Genomic DNA, 18,856 nt, shown 5'->3' with positions numbered 1-18,856 from the left:
AACTCGGCTAATGCTAGTTTGATGTGAAAGAAAAATACTGTTGACCGACTGATAAGCCTTGGCTGAAACCAACCAACAAACATATTCTTATTAAGGCTGCGTTCGTTTGACAGGGAACGGTGCCCAGGAACTATTCCTACCAGGAATGCCAGTGTAATTTGTATAGCAAATCCTCGCTAAGAACTATTCCTGGCCAGGAATGGCCATAAACGAATGAGCCCTAATGGTGCCCAGGTCTTCCAGATCAGCGTGTGTCCGCGGAACTTGATTGCGCCGGTGTGCAGCATGCTCTATGCCGACCTTGCATTGTATGTTCCATCAGGCTTCCATCGCCACACTGTCTTGTCAGGCTGGTCGGAGAGCACGACGTTGTCCAAGGTCGCCCATAACTGCAAGTACTCAGCAATGGCCGGAACTGAGAGTCCACCGCTGATTGATCGCACCCAAAAAAAAAAATCTCTATCAACCGAAGGGGATTGAGAGGGATTAAATTCCATACAAGTCAAAATCCCTATCAACACCTCTCCAATCCCCTTCAACCCTTTAGATTCTGAAATCAACCGAACAAGGCATAAATGGTTTTCACGGAATCAATGAGGGTGTGAGTAAAACGTGATCTCGCTAATACGGTCTCGACATACAGGAAAAAGATGAATGTGACAGAAAAATCTACGAACAATTGGGAAAGGGAGGCAACATGGAAAATCCCCTTTCTGCCTAACTTTGCTACAGTATCCTTTACTGTACAACCGAACAAATGTCCCTATTCTAGGCAGAGGGAAAAAGGAAGAGAGAAAAAGCCTACAAAGACTTCACATCAGCAGCCTGCAGCTGCAGAGAATGCCTTCCGAGTCGCTCACAAATTATGGGTGTAGTACGCCAGCTAGTTTTGTATCGGGTTGGACCTGCTCGGCGTATGCTTCTTCAGATTCTCGGACACCTCGTCGGCGCGGGCAGGAACCTTGTCTGCCGCCTTAGCCGCTGCCTGGAACACCTCTCGCCGCGCTTTCTCTGAGTCTGAGCTGACGAGTACGCTCTGCAAGAGCTTTCTCGATTGGATCCTCTCCTTTGAGACCATGACAGCAGAAGGTGCCAGGAGGCAATAATGCAGGAGTAGCAAGGCAGAGAGGAGGCTGAAGGCGCAGACGCTGAAGGCTCCCATGGCTGATGGGCTGATGGCTCTGCCAGCTGATGAATGATGAGATCAACTGAGAAATGAGGACACTGGGAACTCAAGCCTGCTCTTATAAGAACTTGCATTCCATGTGAGTACAGTCAGCACCGAGAGATCAGAGATCCGAGCTCAGGAGCTCTAATGATTGTGTTTGATTCAGCATGTGATGTGCGCGCAACATTAGTTCAGTACCAACTCCCGTTGTATCTTTTTGTGTGAGTGCCCATTCGGCGATAGTGGGCGGCACATGGAGCCAACCGAGCCATAGATTCCATCCACCTTTTCATCTTCTCCACGTATTTTTATATTTATTTTTTGTCCATAACAAAGTCTTATTTTTTTTCAGGAGAAGCTTTCTAGTTTATAAAACATGAGCACGAGTTTTCTTTCGTGGATTTCCACTATTTTTATTGTCAGTTTAGATATACGTTTGGTGTAATCTAGTAGTCTCCAGTTCCTGTCAACTTGCAGAGCATGCAACATCATCACTGATGTATATTTAGGGGAAATGTTTCTTGATATGTTGGGACCAGTGAGCCATCGCAACTCATTCACCTTTTGCTCCTCTTTTGCTAGATGCTTGCTACAAAGCTGCCTTACGAGCGATGAGTGGCTCTGGATCCAGATATCAGCGGTGTCATGAGAAGGGGGTAAATCTGGTGCAATTAGAACTTAGAATAGAATTGGAGAAAAGAGGCAGGAGTGAACATCCACATGCCACACCCACATGACAGAATAGACAGACCCATTTCAAGATCTCAAAGGCCCCAAGCCTTGGACTCACCGGTTTGACCACGCTAATCATTGGTTTTGTTGCCACACCCACACCGTTGTCTTCTTCAGAACAAGTCCTAACGTTCCCTAAGGTGCATGAACCTGTTTATCACAAATCCGCTCAGACCAGGATATTATATATATACTAGCGTGGGGGAAGGAGTCAGGAAAAAAAAAACGCAACGGGTGTGCACTGCTTTCTTATCGGGTTGGGAACTGCTGTTGGGCTAGTCTTGGGGCGCCGGGTGAACAGTGAATGAACAGTGAACGCACACATTTATATTATATTATACTAGTGTGGGTGCCCACGCTCCGCGTGGGAAGGAGGGCGGAAAAAAATGCAATGGGTGTGCACTGTTTTCTTATCGGGTTGGGGACTGTTCATCACGGACCTGGTACTGTTCATCGCGGACCCAGTACCTGTTACTGCTGATCTACAGTGAAATGTGAAATGGCACACATTTTAGAGAGAGAGAGAGAGAGAGAGAGAGAGGGGGGATACGCTCAAGGCCAACACGCAGTGGTCGCGCTCGCCGCGTGCATGTACAAGGCGTAATATGGCTGGAGCGGCGCGCCGGCGCACGCCGGGCGAACAAGAGCGGGCCGCGAAATTCCTGCTCTGCCGAGTGAGAAGTAGTGTTTTCAGCTTGTCTTAAAACTCTATACTTTTTCGCTTATTTTTTTAGTCGGAATAGTTTTTTTTCTCAGAGTAATGTTTCGGTTTGTTTTTTAAGCGAAACGAACAGGGCAAAAAAAAATTGCAGCTGGATTCGGCACGAAACCTGTAGTAGAGTAGATTGCTTGTGTCTCTGGCTAGGCTAGGCCAACCGGGCAGCCCTTCCAACGCAGGTTCTTCTGAAAGTTGCTTTGGCAGCGACAGACGGATGACGAGGACCGTAGGCAGGTGGCGGCGGCGTGAAGGAGACGGCGAGTCCGCAGCAACCACCTGCCGTGTCCGTGTTCAGCACTGTGACTGTGACAAAGGCTTTCATGCGACCGTGCCCGTGGACAGGCACGGAATCTGCTTGCTTGCGCGCGCGCGTCCAGTTCAGGCTGCACGTCGATGCACGGCAGGTGCAATTGTTCGCTCGGCTGATAAATCATGGCTGAAAGTATCGTTGGCTGATTTATTGTGAAAAAAAAAATATATTTATTGACTTAAAAAAATACGGCTTACAGTGGCGACACACGTTAATCTCCGCGCGCGCGCCGATCTGCTGGTGATTTGACGTCGTCGCGTCTCTTTCTCGAGGGGTGATCACCCCACGCCTGAAATTGCGATCCTAACGAAACGCAAATGCAAAATACGTCTTCAACAGTGATTTGCGTGGCAAAAAATACTGTACAACAGAAGACCTAAACAGCCGACCGATTTTACGTACCAGCCGAAGAGAAAGGCAAATAAGCGTCTTCGGCAGCCGGACGACGCAAATCTCTACCGCAAGACGAGGCAAGAGCTCGAGCGCGAGCTCCGCCGGCGCGGGCGCGAGCTCCGCCGGCGCGGGCGCGAGCTCCGCCGGCGCGGGCGCGAGCTCCGCCGGGCCACGGGCGCGAGCTCCGCCGAGGCGCGGGCGCGAGCTCCGCCGGCGCGGGCACCACCGGCCAGGAGAGGGAGGGAAGAAGGCAGGTGGCGTCCGCGGCGGGCGCCGAGCCGGCGCGTAGCCATGCTCCGGGCACCGCGCCAGCGCCAGCGCCCCACGTCGTCGCCGTCGCCATGCCCTGCACGGCCGCGTGGGAGAGAGGTGAAGAGAGAAAGGCAGCCGCCCGGGAGAGAGAGGAAGAGAGGACCGAAGATATTTTGCCTTCGCTGTTGGAAATGAAAGAATTTGGGTAGCTCACTCATTTCCTGTGTGTGACACTCATTTCCTGTGTGTGACCCAAACGGTGAAATTTGGGTCGGCTATGTTGGAGATAGCCTAACACGTCAAGTACAACCTGTCAAAGCTCTCAGTCCTGGACCCGGCTGGATCAGCAGCAATCGCTGGAGGTCGCCGTCTACTACCAACAACGGTGAGCGGCATCCGTATTTGGGGACCTAAAATCCTCAATTTCTGCCAACAACAGCGTCACAACAAACTAAATCGAGTGTCGGAATCCTACTGGAGTACTGGTCAAGTGGCTGAAACCTGAAAGCCTCAAAGCCAAGACGAAATATCAAACCATTCCATTGTGTTGAAACTACTCCTGCTTGTCTTTGTTCGGAAATAAAAAAATTGAATAAGCACTAAAGCACAGCTAACACAAACATATGCCAGATTAAGAGAAATGATGCATGACCAACAGGAAGCACTCTGAAGCTTAGAACCTATCGAGATTGCCACGTTTGGTAGCAACAGTTACACAGCCAGAGAAAAAAAGCCAGCTGATTAGCACAAGAACATATATATCCCGGTGTCAACTAATACATACACAGCTATAGCATTGCTTCCATGAACCTTGGAGCACTAGGTCTACTTGCACTAGGTCTACTTCCACCGGAATTACAAATTTGAATCCTCGGTTCAACTTGTACTGCCAAGGATGACAATATGCCAACAACCAAACAATTAACCAAGAGTCAAAAAAACTAAATGTCTGTTACTGCCTTACTGGACAGTCAGACCAAATACAATACAAGCTGATGAACCATAAAGCTCTACCTACTGGTTAAGGTGAATCGATAGATGCAATCAGCTGATAACACCGAAATTCTTTCCCGCCCTGTTCATTATTTTCCACATGCTCCAACTTGACTTCAATGTTTTTTCCCACTTGATCTTAAACATGACAGTTACAATGAAATGTAGCACCAATACCTAAATGTAGTTCCAACAAACATCTTAGACCCATGCATTGTTTTAGCATGGCCCTGTGGCCTTATTGCATCAGTAAGGCATTCAATATGGAATATTGATTATTGGGTAAGCATAAGCCATTGCAAAATCAGGAGGGGAAACAAACATCAGGTTTTAGATGTGTTCAACAAAAGAACCGGTTTCCAACATCTGAGCAGAAGTTTCAATCTGCATTTGCCCCTGGCTTGGTTACATGAAGACCTGACTCCTATGCACTTATGAAAACACTAGGTCTCATCAACAAATCCCCCTTAGGTCAATGAGTCCTCTCATCTTTACATCATAATATCATTCAGAATCATATATATTGCATGCAAATCAAGCAACTGAAGGTATAACAAGTAGGCTACCCATTGAGTCAACGATCAAATGAGCATGAGAGAAAAACTTTATTCTAAGATCACTAAGCATGTCATCATCAACACCGATAAACCACAAACCGACTTAAAGAAAAAGTTTTGAGCCTCACTCCACTCCTTATTCCAACCAACTCTACAGGTTTCTCGGTCCATGTCCAAGAAGCAGCAAACGAGTGTGGGATGAGATGTACCATCAACTTACTCGTCCTCTCCTCTACCGCTTACTTACCCTCTCCATCCCTTGCCTCATTGATGGCATCTGCTGCGGCATTGCCCACAGCTATCAACCTCTCCTTCTCTTCCGCAACCGTGGCCGGTTTATCTGATTTTTGTGCCCCGGTAAACCTGGCAAGCAGAACGAAGGACATCCCACCAAGCACGTTGTTCATGCAGCGGAGAGCAACAACGGACACCTTGAACACCGGCGCCGGTGTGACCTTGCCGAGCAGGTACTCGACCCCATTCAGCGTCTGGTACCGCAAGTTGCTGCTGACACCCATGTGGAGCGCCCAGGTGGCCGCGTTGAGCAGCGTGGGCGGCGCCTTGTTGGGCGTCTCGAACGCCGGGTCCATGCGCTTCCGCATCGCGATAAGCCCGTTGGAGATCGCGGTCCCGGCGAGCCCGGCCGCGAACCCGACCACCGCGAAGGTGGCGCCCTTGGACATGATCGTGGCGACGCGGGAGCCGAGCGAGTACGCGCCTGGCTCGAACATATGGCTGGGGAGCGCTTTGGCGGCGGACGAGGCGGCGGCGGCGACGCCGGCGGTGGGGGCGAGGAGGTACATGAGGACGAAGTTGAGGATGGATCCGACGACGAGGGTGGAGAAGACGAAGTCGAGCTCGTTGAGGCCGAAGTTGGGGCGGGAGGCCATGTCGCCGAGCACGCAGGCGGTGACGCCGACGAGCTCCTCCATGAGCACCTTGAAAGGGAACTGCGGGTCCGCGGCGACGCGGGCGGCCCACCCGGCGAGGAAGAGCCCGAGGATGCCCCCGCGGCGGCCGCCGTCGCCGCTGCCACCGGAGTCCGCGGCGTCGCCAGATCCGCTGTACGATCGCGGCGGCGGGGGCGGGGGCAGCCTACCCCCCGGGCCGGACGGGCAGGGGGACCGGAGGCGGAGCAGGGACGAGGAGTTGGCGGAAAGCGGTGAGAAGGTGAGATTCGCGGTGGGCGCGGCGAGGTGGGGAGCGATCCGCGGGGAGGAGTCGAGGTGGGCGGGGAAGAACTTGGCGGCGGCGAACGCCGTGGAGGCCATGGCGATCCGGACACGAGGGGATCGCGCGCGTCCTGTGCCCCGCTTGCGAGACGGCGGCGGCGGCGGCGGCGCGTTGCGGGAGGTGAGTAGGGGCGAGACGGCGTCTGATGGGAAAGGGTTTTGGCCTTTTGGGGATTGGTCAGGCCCTCTTTAGTTTCCAATTTTTTTTCCCTTCTACGGTAAAAGAGCATGTGTAGACACATAAATATGTAGACGAAAAAAACTAAATGTACAGTTCTCGGTGAAATCGCGAGACGAATCTTTTAAGCCTAATTAGTCCATGAAAAGCCTTAAATGCTACAGTAACCCACATGTGCTAATGACCGCTTAATTAGTATCATTAGATTCGTCTCGCAGTTTTTTGATGGGTTCTGTAATTTGTTTTTTTTATTAGTATCCAAAAACCACTCCCAACATCCTTCCGACATATCTAATGTGACACCTAAAAATTTTCACCTCTCCAACTAAACACACCCTCAGTTGGAGTGAAGGAGTGCAGGGCTGTTTGGTGGTGGGGACTTTGCAAATCAAGTGCGCTCTGCCTCTGCTTCGTGCGGGCGACCACCTGTCCGTGAGTCCGTCCACCGACGACGACGAGATGGCTGCTTGCTGAAATCTGGCGTTTGGGTACTGAACAGTGCGCATCTCGTGTTGCTGATTTCGCTGTTCCTTTCGAAACGGCTGGGTTTCAATTTGTCAGGAGGTATGCTTTCGACAAAAAAAAGAGATGTTCTTGTCCGGTTTTGGCTCTAAGGACAGTGGCATGATTAGGCATAATTGGGGAGAGTGTGTTTCTTGTTAGATGTGGTGAGAGAAAGCATGGTACCAGACTATCAGGTAAGAGTAATTGAGAAACTGAAGAGGTCATGAAATGAATTTTTTATACTATTAGTATTTACTGCTGTTTACTGCTCTCAATCTCTTTTTTCGGTCAAAAATCCTCTGCTCTTTTAACACGGACAGCAAAGAGAGAGAAATGACGGGCACGCTTATTGCAGCCCTGATCGACTGACTGGAAAAACGGTCGATGCTAATTCATTGTAAAAGAAAGACGCTATTATTTTACTGAAAAGGTACGACTGATGAGTTCAAGCGAACATGGCCCTAAGGAATGTACACCGCCCGAAAAACAGTCAGGTGCATTAATTACAGATGATTCCCAGGAATGTTACCGATTTTCTATGCGAGCTGTTGCCTGGATGAAGAAATCAGGGCTTCAACCAAACAAGTTACAGGAAGGACTCAGGTTTCCTAGTTCCTACAGGCCAGGCAAAATTTGCTCAGGGTTGCAACCAAACGAGGCCGAAACGGGTGAGCTGAGCTCCGTACACACAATCATAGGAGCAGCGTCTACGGCTGCCTGTTCTCCAACTAAAACTGCAAATGACACCAAACGAGGCCGAAACAACTAAAACTGAAAATGACAGTGTGTTATGAATTCCTAACGAATGTACAACATGTCCCACGAAGCCCTTGCTTGGGTCTTACAACAATAGTTCTAGGAGTATATTCCCTTTGCAATACCCAACTCACCCCGGTGGCCAATTCATCTGCCGTCCACCCAGAAGTGCTCGCTTCGCGCAAAAGATTCAAACCGGAGTTAATTCTCTCCCGGAGCTCAGGCTTTTAAGTCGGTTCATTTTCCACTCAACTTCCAGTATGGCGATAAAGTCCCGTAGCTACAGTGCTCGCTACTAAAGTAACCGGTAACCAGAGCTACAGTTCGGCCGATTGGCCCAGCCCATTAGACCGGCCCATTTAGCGGGGTCTCACAAAGATGAAGGTGTAGGTAGTACACTGATTGAGCTACGTAATAACAGAAGACAGAAAAAACAGTCGAAACCCCATTCCCCACCAGGGCACCAACAAGATGGGTCCTGTTAGAATCAGTGAACAATACTCACATCCTTTGGGCCCATCGTTGATGACAATTCTGAAGCCATCATCAAGCCCTTCCTGCTTTGCTACAACCTTTGCAGCATACAGAAGACTGCTCAGAACCTCGACAAGCCTTTCTTCTGCCTGGCAACAAGCACAGCAATGCATTACAGTTACTGTAGATTATTTGCGCATCAGTATATGCACCAAGAACCATGAATCCCTAAAATAAGTCATAAACCAAGGTGTGAGCTTTGCTGTTTTCGACTGTACTGCCATTTTGTCCTTCATATTCAGAGTGTTATGAGGTGCAGAGGGTGCTAAGAGGCAAGGTCTTCAAGGCTTAAAAGTCCCATCAAAGAGCTGCAGTCTACAATCATATTTGTTCATACCGAAACATAAATGGTTGTGAGGTGGTGAATTGCAAAATATTTTAATAGTTTCTTATTCTAGTTGGAGTTGTGGAGAAACATAAAGTTTTCGGTTTTCCTTACAGTGAACTGAAAATCAGCCTACTATATTCCAAAATATGATAATTAGCATGTCATGATTCTTAAAAGCTCTCATGGTAGGGAACCGCGTGTACTTCAGTTGGTCAAGCTCTTAGTACAGTTAGGCTCACTGGCTGAGGTTCAAACCCCAGTTCCTGCCTCCCTAGGCCTGCGCATAAGGCTCGGATGTATTCTATTCCATGCGCCCTCAAAAGCTCTCTTGCCCCAAATGGCACAAATCATGGCAAGGTCTGGACTGGTGGACCCATTAGCATTTGCCAAAAATAAATAAATAAATGAAATAAAACAAAATCAGACAGATAAATGAACCTTCATATGTATTGGTACACTTATGACAAACAGTTACCACAAAAATTAGTGATTTCATGAAAACTACTATCATTAAGGAAGTGCCATAATCATTCATGAACATAGAAAAATATCAATTATCATTCAAAGCATAAGGTAAACTGATCATGTTTTCAAGCACCTAGTACTGCATGATGAAAGCCATCAGCGTACAAGGCACAGTACTTGGCAAAATACAATCCATAAATGTGAGGAATAGACGAACATGCATACCTTTGACAGCCTAAACAGCCCATCCTTAACCTTCAAGATGATTATAATATGTGTAGGAGCTTGTGGTGATATGTCTCTAAATGCAAGGACCTGCAGTTATAGGCATACGACTATACAAGTGTGACATCACAACAATTTAACTGTAATCACATACTGCACTGACATTTCAATCTGATTATTCATATCCATGAAGATACATTTCTGAAGGTGGTTGGCTTGCCAAGGAAATCTAAGGTATTCTTTCAGGAGCACAATTTGTTGAGGATAGACCAATTCAATTCCTTTTTTAAGCCTCAAAGGTTTCAATGTGAAATCCCCCTGCTGACATGGCAGAAAGGATGATAGACATAGACACAAAATTCCCCAGATTTTTTAGCCCAGCATTTCAAGGAAGAATGTCTAGGGATAAGCTGTTCTCGAGTTTTGCTAATGCCATGTCAAGGAGGAACATCGCCATAGCACCAAGGTGACAGAGGCATCATTAATTTTAAAGTGTAACACTCATTACATTAGAAAAAAAAAGGAATTTTATCCTGATAGCACAAATAATATTTAACCATCTCATCCTCATAAACCACCTCAGATGGGATCTCCTTCCGAATAATTTTATCAAAACTACAAAAGGCAGAGAAGTAACCATGTGAATGGAGCATGTATGTGTGGAGAGGATAAAATAGTGTTCATATACAAAAATTACCAGAATGGCCAACACCAATGCTTTTCAAGTAAAAAAGAATGAAGTTTGAATTTAGCACAAGTTAGCAACTATTTCACATATCTAAGCAACAAGCATGATGCCCAAGCTTGATTAGCTAACAGGGACTGCTATGCAACGAAGTTATTTGAAGATTTCTGCAAGTTTCCCTAGCCGTAGGTTGAGTGCATCATGACGGATAAATGAATGCTGCCAAGCCAATGATATATTTTCAGGAGCTCAATAACCAATTCCACCAGATGCCATATCGTGTGGGATTGTTTTCCTAGATGATGTGAGGTAACCAAACATTGCTCAACTATTGAGCTTATGTCTTATGAGTTATGACAAATGAGCTCCTGTTGAGGAGAGGAGGTCGCGCTCCTGCTCCTGCAGGTGCTAGTTTCAACTACATACCTAAAAAACAAGGCCTTTAGTTAATGTTGCCATCTGAATCAGCACTATGGACATACTGCATTGGGATATCTTGATTCACCCAATTGAGTGATAATTTAAGCACATCAGCGTCTCCTGCAAAATCTAACCACCTCAACAGAATACGATCCGGACTACACGAACCATCTCTCGCGTTGGGATCAGTACAGCTCCGCACCGAAGTCCAACACCTAGGATCCAAAATCCAGGGTACTCTGTGCTTTTGCTTAATTTACTAGAACGAATTACTCTCCATGACGCTGCCAAATCGCCATCACGCTACCAAATCGAAGTGAATTACTCCCTCATGACGCTACCAAATCGAAGTGACGGTACAGGATTTCGTGAGAATTAAGAGAGCTGACATGGTAGGGGTGCCGGTGGCGGTGGGCTCGGCGGCGAGGGCGGCTTCCTTCTCCACGGACATGGCTGCCGGACTGCCGAGCGGAGGGCATGATAAGTGGGACGCGATGACCGCGAGGCGGTTGCCGCTCGCGGTCGGCGGAGGAAGTTGAGCGCTCATCCCCACTGATTTCCCTCGCACCCTCTCGCTGCCCCTTCTCTTCCGAAGTCGTTGAGCACTCGAGTACTTGACCAGTTGCTCCCCACGCAGTCCCACCTGGGGACGAACCAACACAGCATTTTCTATATTTATATAATCCGATCAAATTTATATTTTTAGATAAATTCGATTTTGGTTCGAAATTCAGAACATCAAATTTGAAATCAGAATAAAAATGGTTTAGATATTTTTCTGACCATTTTTTTACTTTTCTACTTTTAATTCGAAATATCCTAAATTCGAAATTCGTTTTAAACCGAATTTGGCTGTATGAAGATGACTTTTATATGAAAATTATAGCTCTCGACGAGATCTACAACTTTCTAATTTTTAGTTTTTCATTTGAAATCTTTAAGATAGTAAAAAAAGTAAACAAAATTTCAGTGGCATATTAATCGCGTACAAGAGCCTGTTGTCTTAGAAAAATCATATATTTTTTATACAGTATCGAATGAAGATATTTTTTATGAAAGTTGTAAGACTTGTTAATTATTATTCACTTGTTAATTGTTATGCACTTCCTACGGGTCAATATTTCGTATTGATTTTTCGTATACCGACCGTGTTCGACATAATTCGGCTCGAATTAGTTCGTTTTCGAAATTCTCGATATTTCGTAAGTTCGTGCTCGTTTTCGTGTTCGGCTTTACCGCTTTTGCTTTTGCTTTCGTATTTAAATGTAAAAGTAGAAAACCATTGAGAGATTTTCCGACGGCCACCCACACTACCTCGATTTTCCGCCTTCTTAGAATCAAAACGTACAACACATCTGACGCTGAGTTTAGCGAAGCCTGTCACGTTCACGGCTACATATTCGCAAGGTGTCAGGAAAGCGCACTGTATTACTTCTACACTTCTATGAGCATGATTAATTTAGTCACTAAATTAAACCCACATTTGTAATGAGAGGGTTCAGAATCTGCACTTGATTTTGGTTTTCTCAATCTGTGCTTGAAACAATTGACACTTCATGCTGGTAAAACAGACACAACAACACCATTTTTCAGAAGGAAACACATCAGCATCTTATCGGGCTGTACGTGACGTTTCACCAGCAGATAATTGAACAGCAGTTACAGCTCGAATCAGCACCAGACCGGGGGCTCCACAATATGATGCAGTGGGGTCAGGGTAAGTAACCCTGACTAACTGCAATACCACAACTTCACAAGTAAAATAAATAAATAAATAAATAAAAACTCCTAACAGATTATTATGTTAAAATATAACAACGTAGATGGTATGTGGCAAGGATGACCCAATGGCATACACATCAAGTGATTCTTTGTGCCCACATTTCAGAAAAAGCAAAGCATTTCGACAAATAAAAGAATTCATTATTAAGCGATTCTCCCAGAAGATGCATCAAGAAACTGAATCGTGTCTCTATCACCCGATACAAGGTGATGGAAAGAATAACGAACACAAGAGTCAAGTAATTTAACTCCGGTTACCAAATAAGGGTTTCCATACTGCTCATAGTTATATGTATCCATCTGGCACAATGCAAGCTTCGCAAGCAGAGAACATCACACATGCAAGAGCAGGAACAAGCTACGACCACCTACATGTGTCCTGCAGATTTACATACTAGGCTAGTAGCAAGGCCTCGGACAGCACATGCTAGGCTCCTGCTAATCTAGAGAGAGAGGGAGGGAGAGAGCAAACCACCGAGCTAGGATAAGCAAAAACTCCCAAGCTAGCAAATGTTTCTAAACCGAAGAGGCAAAAACTTACAAGCCACAGGACTTAGAAACTACAAAACAAGATATTCTGGATCCAATCAGAAAGTCGCTGAGCCTGTTCTCCTGAGTTGGTACTTGGGCTCCGGAAGAGGCGCAGAGAAAAGTATCTTTTCCAACTCCTGAAGATAACACAAAACAGGGTAAGTGAGTCAACGAAATCCATCACTAACTCCATCAGAGTACACGAATACAAGAACCTACCATGGGAACTGTATTGAATTAAATAAAAGAACCAAGAAATCAGACCAACAGATTGTTTGCAACTATCTAACCATTTACATCAGTAGTAGAGCGCCAGAGTCTTGGTTTTGATTTTTTTTGTTTTTTTTTGGCACATGAGAAATTAATTGTCAGAATACGATGTCAGGAAAATGCTTCAACCTCCTCATTCTTTGACAATATTACAGCAATATGAAAGATGATTACTTAGTAACATAATAGCCATCTAATGCCATAAGCACCAAATAAAAGATCAAAAAGTTGCAACCAACTTGTTGGGTTCATAAACCCGGGGCCTCTCACGGACCGGCTTCCCCGCAAAGGCCCGGCCCAAGCAGACAGCGCGCAACTCATGGGCTGGCCCAAGAGTCTAAACAACAGGCCCGAAGGGCGGTCCAGTCACCGACCGGAAGGTCTGGCCGACGAGGAACAGCGCCCGCTTGTGGACTCCGGCCCACCTCTCCGACCCGAGCGCTCACTTCGGTCTCCAGTCGCCTCCGGACGGTCTCTCCGACCGGAAGGCCTGGCAAAGCACTACCTCCGACTCCGACCCCACGTCTCCGACCGGGGTATGCAAAGACCCTGCTCACTGCTCTTCTCCGACTGGCGCAACCAGAGCCGACTGGGACCAACAAACCGGGGACGCCCGCCCGGAAGGGACCAGGGAACGAACGGAGAAAGCAAGGCAAGGCGCTCAAGTCAAACTACGATACCAGGGACCGCACCCTGTACACCTGCAGGAACAGTACTTTGCAACCGCCCTGACACAAACAGTATTATAGGCGCCGATATTTTCCTCTACAGTATTGTGGCGTCGTTAACTCCCATACGGTAAGGCCCCCCACATGCCTCTGGGCATCGACAGTGTTGTGGGCGCCAGGATTTACCATACCGAGTGAACGTGGTGAAACTCCTCATATGCCTCTAGGCATCAACAGTATATGCAGGTGCCGACATCTGCCATACCCAAAACAAGACGACGTAACCTCCCATATACAACCGACATCCAACAGTGTTGTGGGCGCCTACCATCCTCCTGTACCCGCCGACGTATAGGCAACAAGACTTAGAAGCATACGAACTCTCTCCCTCTCACTTGTAAGGCCATCCCCTTCATCTATAAAAGGGGATGCGCTCTCTCCCAAGAGACTCAGTGAATTCAAGTTCATACAAGCTAATCCAGATCGATCAAGTTCACTAGCTCACAACCACAAAACCGCCAGATTCGGACCTCAAGCACACGCTTGAACACTTAGCTCATAGAGGAGCACCTGTCGCTCTCGGTCCTTCCGACCGGAGCCGATCGGACCACTCGCTCACCCCATCTTTCTCCTTCTCGTTTGTAACCCCACTGCAAACTTCGAGCACCCAGGCTCAGGAATAAAGTCACCGACCAACTCAAACGGGACGTAGGGCACGTTGCCTGAACCAGTATAAACCTTGTGTCATTGAGTGTTAGACCACCTCCGATCACAACGTGCGGCAAGACTACAAATATTTACTTGTTGGTCACTTTCTGCACCGACACAACTAAACAAGATCACTTGGCTAGAAATTAAGTTTGAGATTGAGGCTACAAACATACTTACTGAACAATGGAACAGGTGGCTGTATAAACTATTGAGTTACTAATATCAAGTGGTCATCAGGATGTAGCAACAAAGACCAAGATATAAAGTCCAAACTTGAATAGCTAGTTACATATCATCCATCAACAATAGCATATAAAGAAAAGAACATTAGCTATAATGGCACTAACACATCTGTGTATATGACTCAACTTTGAACCCACAATATAAAACAGAACTCAAACCTGCACATTTTTTTCCAAACTATTTAACATATGAATCTCCAAATTACACTAGTATAGAACTTAAATTTACAAAACTTTTGAGTTATCTAGAAAAACTTTGAAAAGATAGTTTCCACAAACAAATGATAATAACAACCAAGAGCTCTCTATTATAAATATACATCATATGTCTATAGAGCTGTAGTTCTCTTTTACTCTAAGGGTTTGATTGGTTGTTTGCATTAGCCTTAGCCTACATTAGACCTTATGCAGCATAACCTAAACGTATGCAATGTCTTGGCGTTTGGTTGTTCTGCACAGGCAAGCTACATTTGATAAAATTGTGTTTGGTTGTTTACTTTTTGTTGCATGTAGTCACCTCCACGTTCAAGTTGAGGTCTCATGTTTCTAGTAGAAGTATGAGGGATGAGAATATTTCATTTTTGTGTGCGCGTCGGGTTGTGCAAACCTGCATTGTCTAATATGACTGAATCTGGCATACTAGCTAGCGCAGTATACTGTGCAAGCCTGAGCTTATACAGGCAACCAATCAGACCCTAAGAATTTAGAACTAGATATAGCGGGCTTGGAATGCACCCTTCTGATGACAGTAGATCAGAATGCTGTTGTTGTATCCAACAAGAACATAAAATGGCTCTCTTAGAATTTAAATGAACATGTTTATCCATTTTTTTGGCACATCATTCAACGTAGCATACTATAACCATACACGACTACTTCGAATGTGTATAATAACATTTGGTGGCCTTTTGAGGGTAACTAGCGTAAGTAAAAGTTAAGCAGCTACCGGTGTTTCCAAATTATAAATCGAGTCTAGTTACCTGGGCAACAACTAACCGACTAGTTGTGAGTCGCGATTAGTTTAGGGCTAGTCAACCTAGTTGGTTGGCTATCCCAGTATCATTGACTGCAAATATAGTAGAGACTAGATGGAGAAGTTTAGCACACAGATCAGGGTGCAGACGCAGAGAGGACAGAGGAGACAACCGGCAACCAGAGAGCAGAGGTTGGGGCGTACGGTGCGACACAATTTGGCATGGGCCTTTGCTGGAAGGAGACGGAGGTGCACCGTGGGATGCAAGCGGAGGTGGCTGCAGCGTGGCAAGCTGTAGATGGAGGTGGCGGGCGGGAGAAATTTCCCTTTCCTACTTGTGCTCCATTACAGGCAGTGGGTGAAGATTGGCTACTTCAAAAAACAAAGCTGCGGCTGTGTGTTAGTATATATAGTTGGTGACAAGCCGATGTAGTGTGGTCTGGGCCACAGATACTACTGGGCTGAAGCCAAAGTTGCCAGTGAGACATAGCCGACTAGTCAATGATTAGTAAACTAGCCAATGTAATCGAATCGATGCACCTAATTGTGCCCAGGGAACAATTTGTCTATTAACATTGATTATTCATGATTAACTGAAGGATTTCAAAACAATCGCAGCTAAAAGTATAAATAAGAATTAGAATTGCCTTTCGCTATTCGAGCCCCAATAAATATTTGAAGGGACAAACGGCACAAATCTCATAATTGGATCAACCAACACATGCGGCATTTCAGATCTTAGTTTGTACACCTACCTGAATATGGTTTATCTCCAGCTATGGAAGCAAAAAGGATAGAACAAATGAAAATAAAAAAACTTCAAGGGATTTAGGGATGTTTAGATAAATGCAAGTCTTCAAAGTGGACAGAAAGAGGCAGATGTCAATGAGAGTAAAATACTAAAATGACACCTATTCAGAAGCAGAAAGTCATTTGTTAGCAAAACAAGGGTGACATTCTGATGGTATTGTATTGAAGAACTAAAGTACCTTTTGCTTCTTTAGCTTCTCATTCTCCTCTTCTAATCGAGATACCTTGTTTTCCAGTTCATTAGTGTAGGCCTGTTAAAAATACAGTGTAAGTAATACTCAGGTTACGCAGAACAGCGTCATCATTTCTAAAACTTTACTCACAGATCACAAGAAAAACTAGCTCAATCAATTAGCTAAAACATAGAAAGGCAGGAAGCATATATTGCAACCTGCTTCCTGGCCCTTGAACGAGCAGCTGACTCCCTATTTTTGATCATCCTCTTCTGCCTTCTCTCCATCAACTTATCTGCCACATCTCCTCGGGAATCACGCTTTCTACCAGGTGTCGGAGAATCAGAAAGTGCACCCATCATTGGTGAAGTAATGTGGCCATCAGAGTATGACTCCAGAATAGCACCTGGCCCAACATTCAGAGGCTGAAGGGCTAACCGACCCGGCATGTAAGCACCTGGCAAACTATGTTGCCCGTGCTGATGGGGCTTGATAGCTGTAATCCGCTGCTGATAGTGGTCTAACCATTGTGCCCCAGCGGTCAAACCCGCAGCCCCAGCGCTACCAACCTGCTCCACATTGCCTACGTCATTCAAGTCCTTCAGATATCCTTCGGTGACAACCCCAGCTTTCACCAAGAAATCCTCAAGCGTCATCTCCCCAAGTGTCGGCTGCCGCTCCCGCTCCCGCCTCCGCCGACCACCCTCCCCAGCATTTCTCTTTGGCGCATCCTGGATGCCCTTCCACACCTCGTCCACAGTCCTCTTGTTGAGCTCAGGCGGCATCATGATGCTCCCCTGTCGCAAGAGGCCGGAACTCGTCTCATACTGGCTGGTAGTGCCACCATCAGGGTCCAGGCCATCAGGAAAGACACTCTTCAGCAGTTCCTCAAGGTTCATGCTGTGTAGGGGTTCTCCCAAATGGCTCTGCACCTCATCAAGGGTGAGGTTATACAGAGACCCTTGTCTTGCCAGGCTCTGCATCTGCCCGTGTTGCGCTGCGCCGGCACCGCCACTGCCACCCACGCCTCCTCCACCTCCCCTAGCCTGTGATGCCATTGTCTGACTCCCCATTAATCAACAGATTTCAGGAACAACGCTAGCCGGTCTCAGCTTTACTGACACTCAGATCAAGCGATGACAAATCGCACATCGACGGGCAGAAAGATTACAACCTGCAGATCCAAAATACAGGGGGGAGCCATCAGGCAGCTGCCACTGAACCCAACACGGATAAAAATGGAAAAAAAAGGGTCAATATTATTATGAATTCAATCGAGGCATGGGAAGGGAAGAAGTGACCTTACCTGCACGTGAGACGCGCAACCCTCGCCGGCGCCGGAGTCGGTGACGACACCGCCTCTCAGCTCGCCGCGGGCGTCGACCACTGGCCTGGGCGACTGGCGTCGGTCTGGGGCTGCTTCGGACGGAACAGGAGTGGGTCAGGCAACAACGCGGAAGGCGCTACCTTGTGTGGCCGTGGCCCGACCGAGGCCGAGCGCCCTGGCAGGGCGCGGGCGGCGAAAATCTTTCCCGAAAAAAAACTAGTTTCTCCTGAGTCTATTCTATGAATCACTATCAACCATGAAACCACTACCACAGAGAAATTGGGAGCGCAAGGAGCTCTATCAATCAAGCCCCTTATATGGCTACTATCTTTAAGGCTCAATATGTTGTGTGTTTCCCTTTGTAGCTACATTGAACTAGCCCAATTATCGCTTACATACTCCAAATTAAACCTCTTATACTTTTAATGACATGGATATGTATCCCTATTTAGTACAAGGAGGTCAAAGATTATCTCCATAATCTAAAAAGATTATAGTTTTCTATATAAGGCCTAAGTTATTATCAACTTAAAGCATAATACAACTTTCTATCGTTATTTTCTGTGTCTCAAAACATCTGTGCGCGGTGTGGTTTGGTCAAAACATGGGTGAGCATTTTTTTTTCCAACTCAATTCTTGGCCCTTGTGTATTTGGACGTTTATAGAGAGCCAAACCATGATAAAATATTGTAAAAATACGTGCCAATGAAATATAAAGATACTCAATATGGGTTCGCTTGAACTTATCGTCCCGGCTTATAAGTCATGTTACAGTGTTTTTTTTCTCACAACAAAATAGTATCAGCCGTAAAAATCATCAGCCGAACATACTGCTGCTAACAATCTCTTTTTGTGTGTATGGCTAATTTAAGTTTTTCTATAAGTATATGCACATATGGCATCCGGGGGAGCAGAGACT

General features: G+C 46.5%; 2 protein-coding genes and 1 long non-coding RNA gene across 5 annotated transcripts; all 3 read right to left on the bottom strand.

Moving 5' to 3' along the window:
* Positions 1 to 5,135: 5,135 nt before the first annotated feature.
* On the bottom strand, positions 5,136 to 6,534 carry LOC136453121 (protein RETICULATA-RELATED 3, chloroplastic-like). The gene has a single exon (XM_066453695.1). It carries the CDS (start codon positions 6,392 to 6,394, stop codon positions 5,363 to 5,365), a length of 1,032 nt encoding a protein of 343 aa, XP_066309792.1. The 5' UTR covers positions 6,395 to 6,534; the 3' UTR covers positions 5,136 to 5,362.
* A 311-nt stretch (positions 6,535 to 6,845) lies between these two features.
* LOC136453120 (uncharacterized) lies at positions 6,846 to 11,089 on the bottom strand. 2 transcript variants are annotated; one of them, XR_010758956.1, is made up of 3 exons: positions 10,840 to 11,089; positions 9,346 to 9,960; positions 6,846 to 8,416 (listed from the first exon to the last, which is right to left on the bottom strand). It is a non-coding gene; the product is annotated as an uncharacterized lncRNA (long non-coding RNA). The 2 variants fall into 2 exon arrangements; XR_010758955.1 differs by having other exon boundaries at positions 9,346 to 9,435.
* A 1,397-nt stretch (positions 11,090 to 12,486) lies between these two features.
* Positions 12,487 to 18,205, bottom strand: LOC136453119 (ABSCISIC ACID-INSENSITIVE 5-like protein 2). 2 transcript variants are annotated; one of them, XM_066453694.1, is made up of 4 exons: positions 17,917 to 18,205; positions 16,829 to 17,827; positions 16,617 to 16,688; positions 12,487 to 12,900 (listed from the first exon to the last, which is right to left on the bottom strand). In XM_066453694.1, exons 2-4 carry the CDS (start codon positions 17,681 to 17,683, stop codon positions 12,820 to 12,822), a joined length of 1,008 nt encoding a protein of 335 aa, XP_066309791.1. In that variant the 5' UTR covers positions 17,684 to 17,827; positions 17,917 to 18,205; the 3' UTR covers positions 12,487 to 12,819. The 2 variants fall into 2 exon arrangements, with proteins under 2 accessions (XP_066309791.1, XP_066309789.1); XM_066453692.1 differs by having other exon boundaries at positions 16,829 to 17,784; positions 17,917 to 18,204.
* Between the last annotated feature and the right edge of the window lie 651 nt (positions 18,206 to 18,856).

Source organism: Miscanthus floridulus, chromosome 5 (genome assembly GCF_019320115.1).
Source record: "Miscanthus floridulus cultivar M001 chromosome 5, ASM1932011v1, whole genome shotgun sequence".
Lineage (NCBI taxonomy): Eukaryota > Viridiplantae > Streptophyta > Magnoliopsida > Poales > Poaceae > Miscanthus > Miscanthus floridulus.
The sequence above is the reverse complement of the archived record's forward strand: the minus strand, read 5'-3'. Positions and strand labels throughout refer to the sequence as shown.

Bases quoted from the DNA above. Each gene is read 5' to 3' on its own strand.
- LOC136453119 (XM_066453694.1), bottom strand. From the start codon at position 17,683: ATGGGGAGTCAGACAATGGCATCACAGGCTAGGGGAGGTGGAGGAGGC. The intron at 16,689-16,828 runs GTTGCAATATAT...TATTTTTAACAG, and splicing joins GTTCAAGGGCCAGGAAGCAG to GCCTACACTAATGAACTGGA. The intron at 12,901-16,616 runs GTACTTTAGTTC...TGTTATCTTCAG, and splicing joins AGAAGCTAAAGAAGCAAAAG to GAGTTGGAAAAGATACTTTT.
- LOC136453121 (XM_066453695.1), bottom strand. From the start codon at position 6,394: ATGGCCTCCACGGCGTTCGCCGCCGCCAAGTTCTTCCCCGCCCACCTC.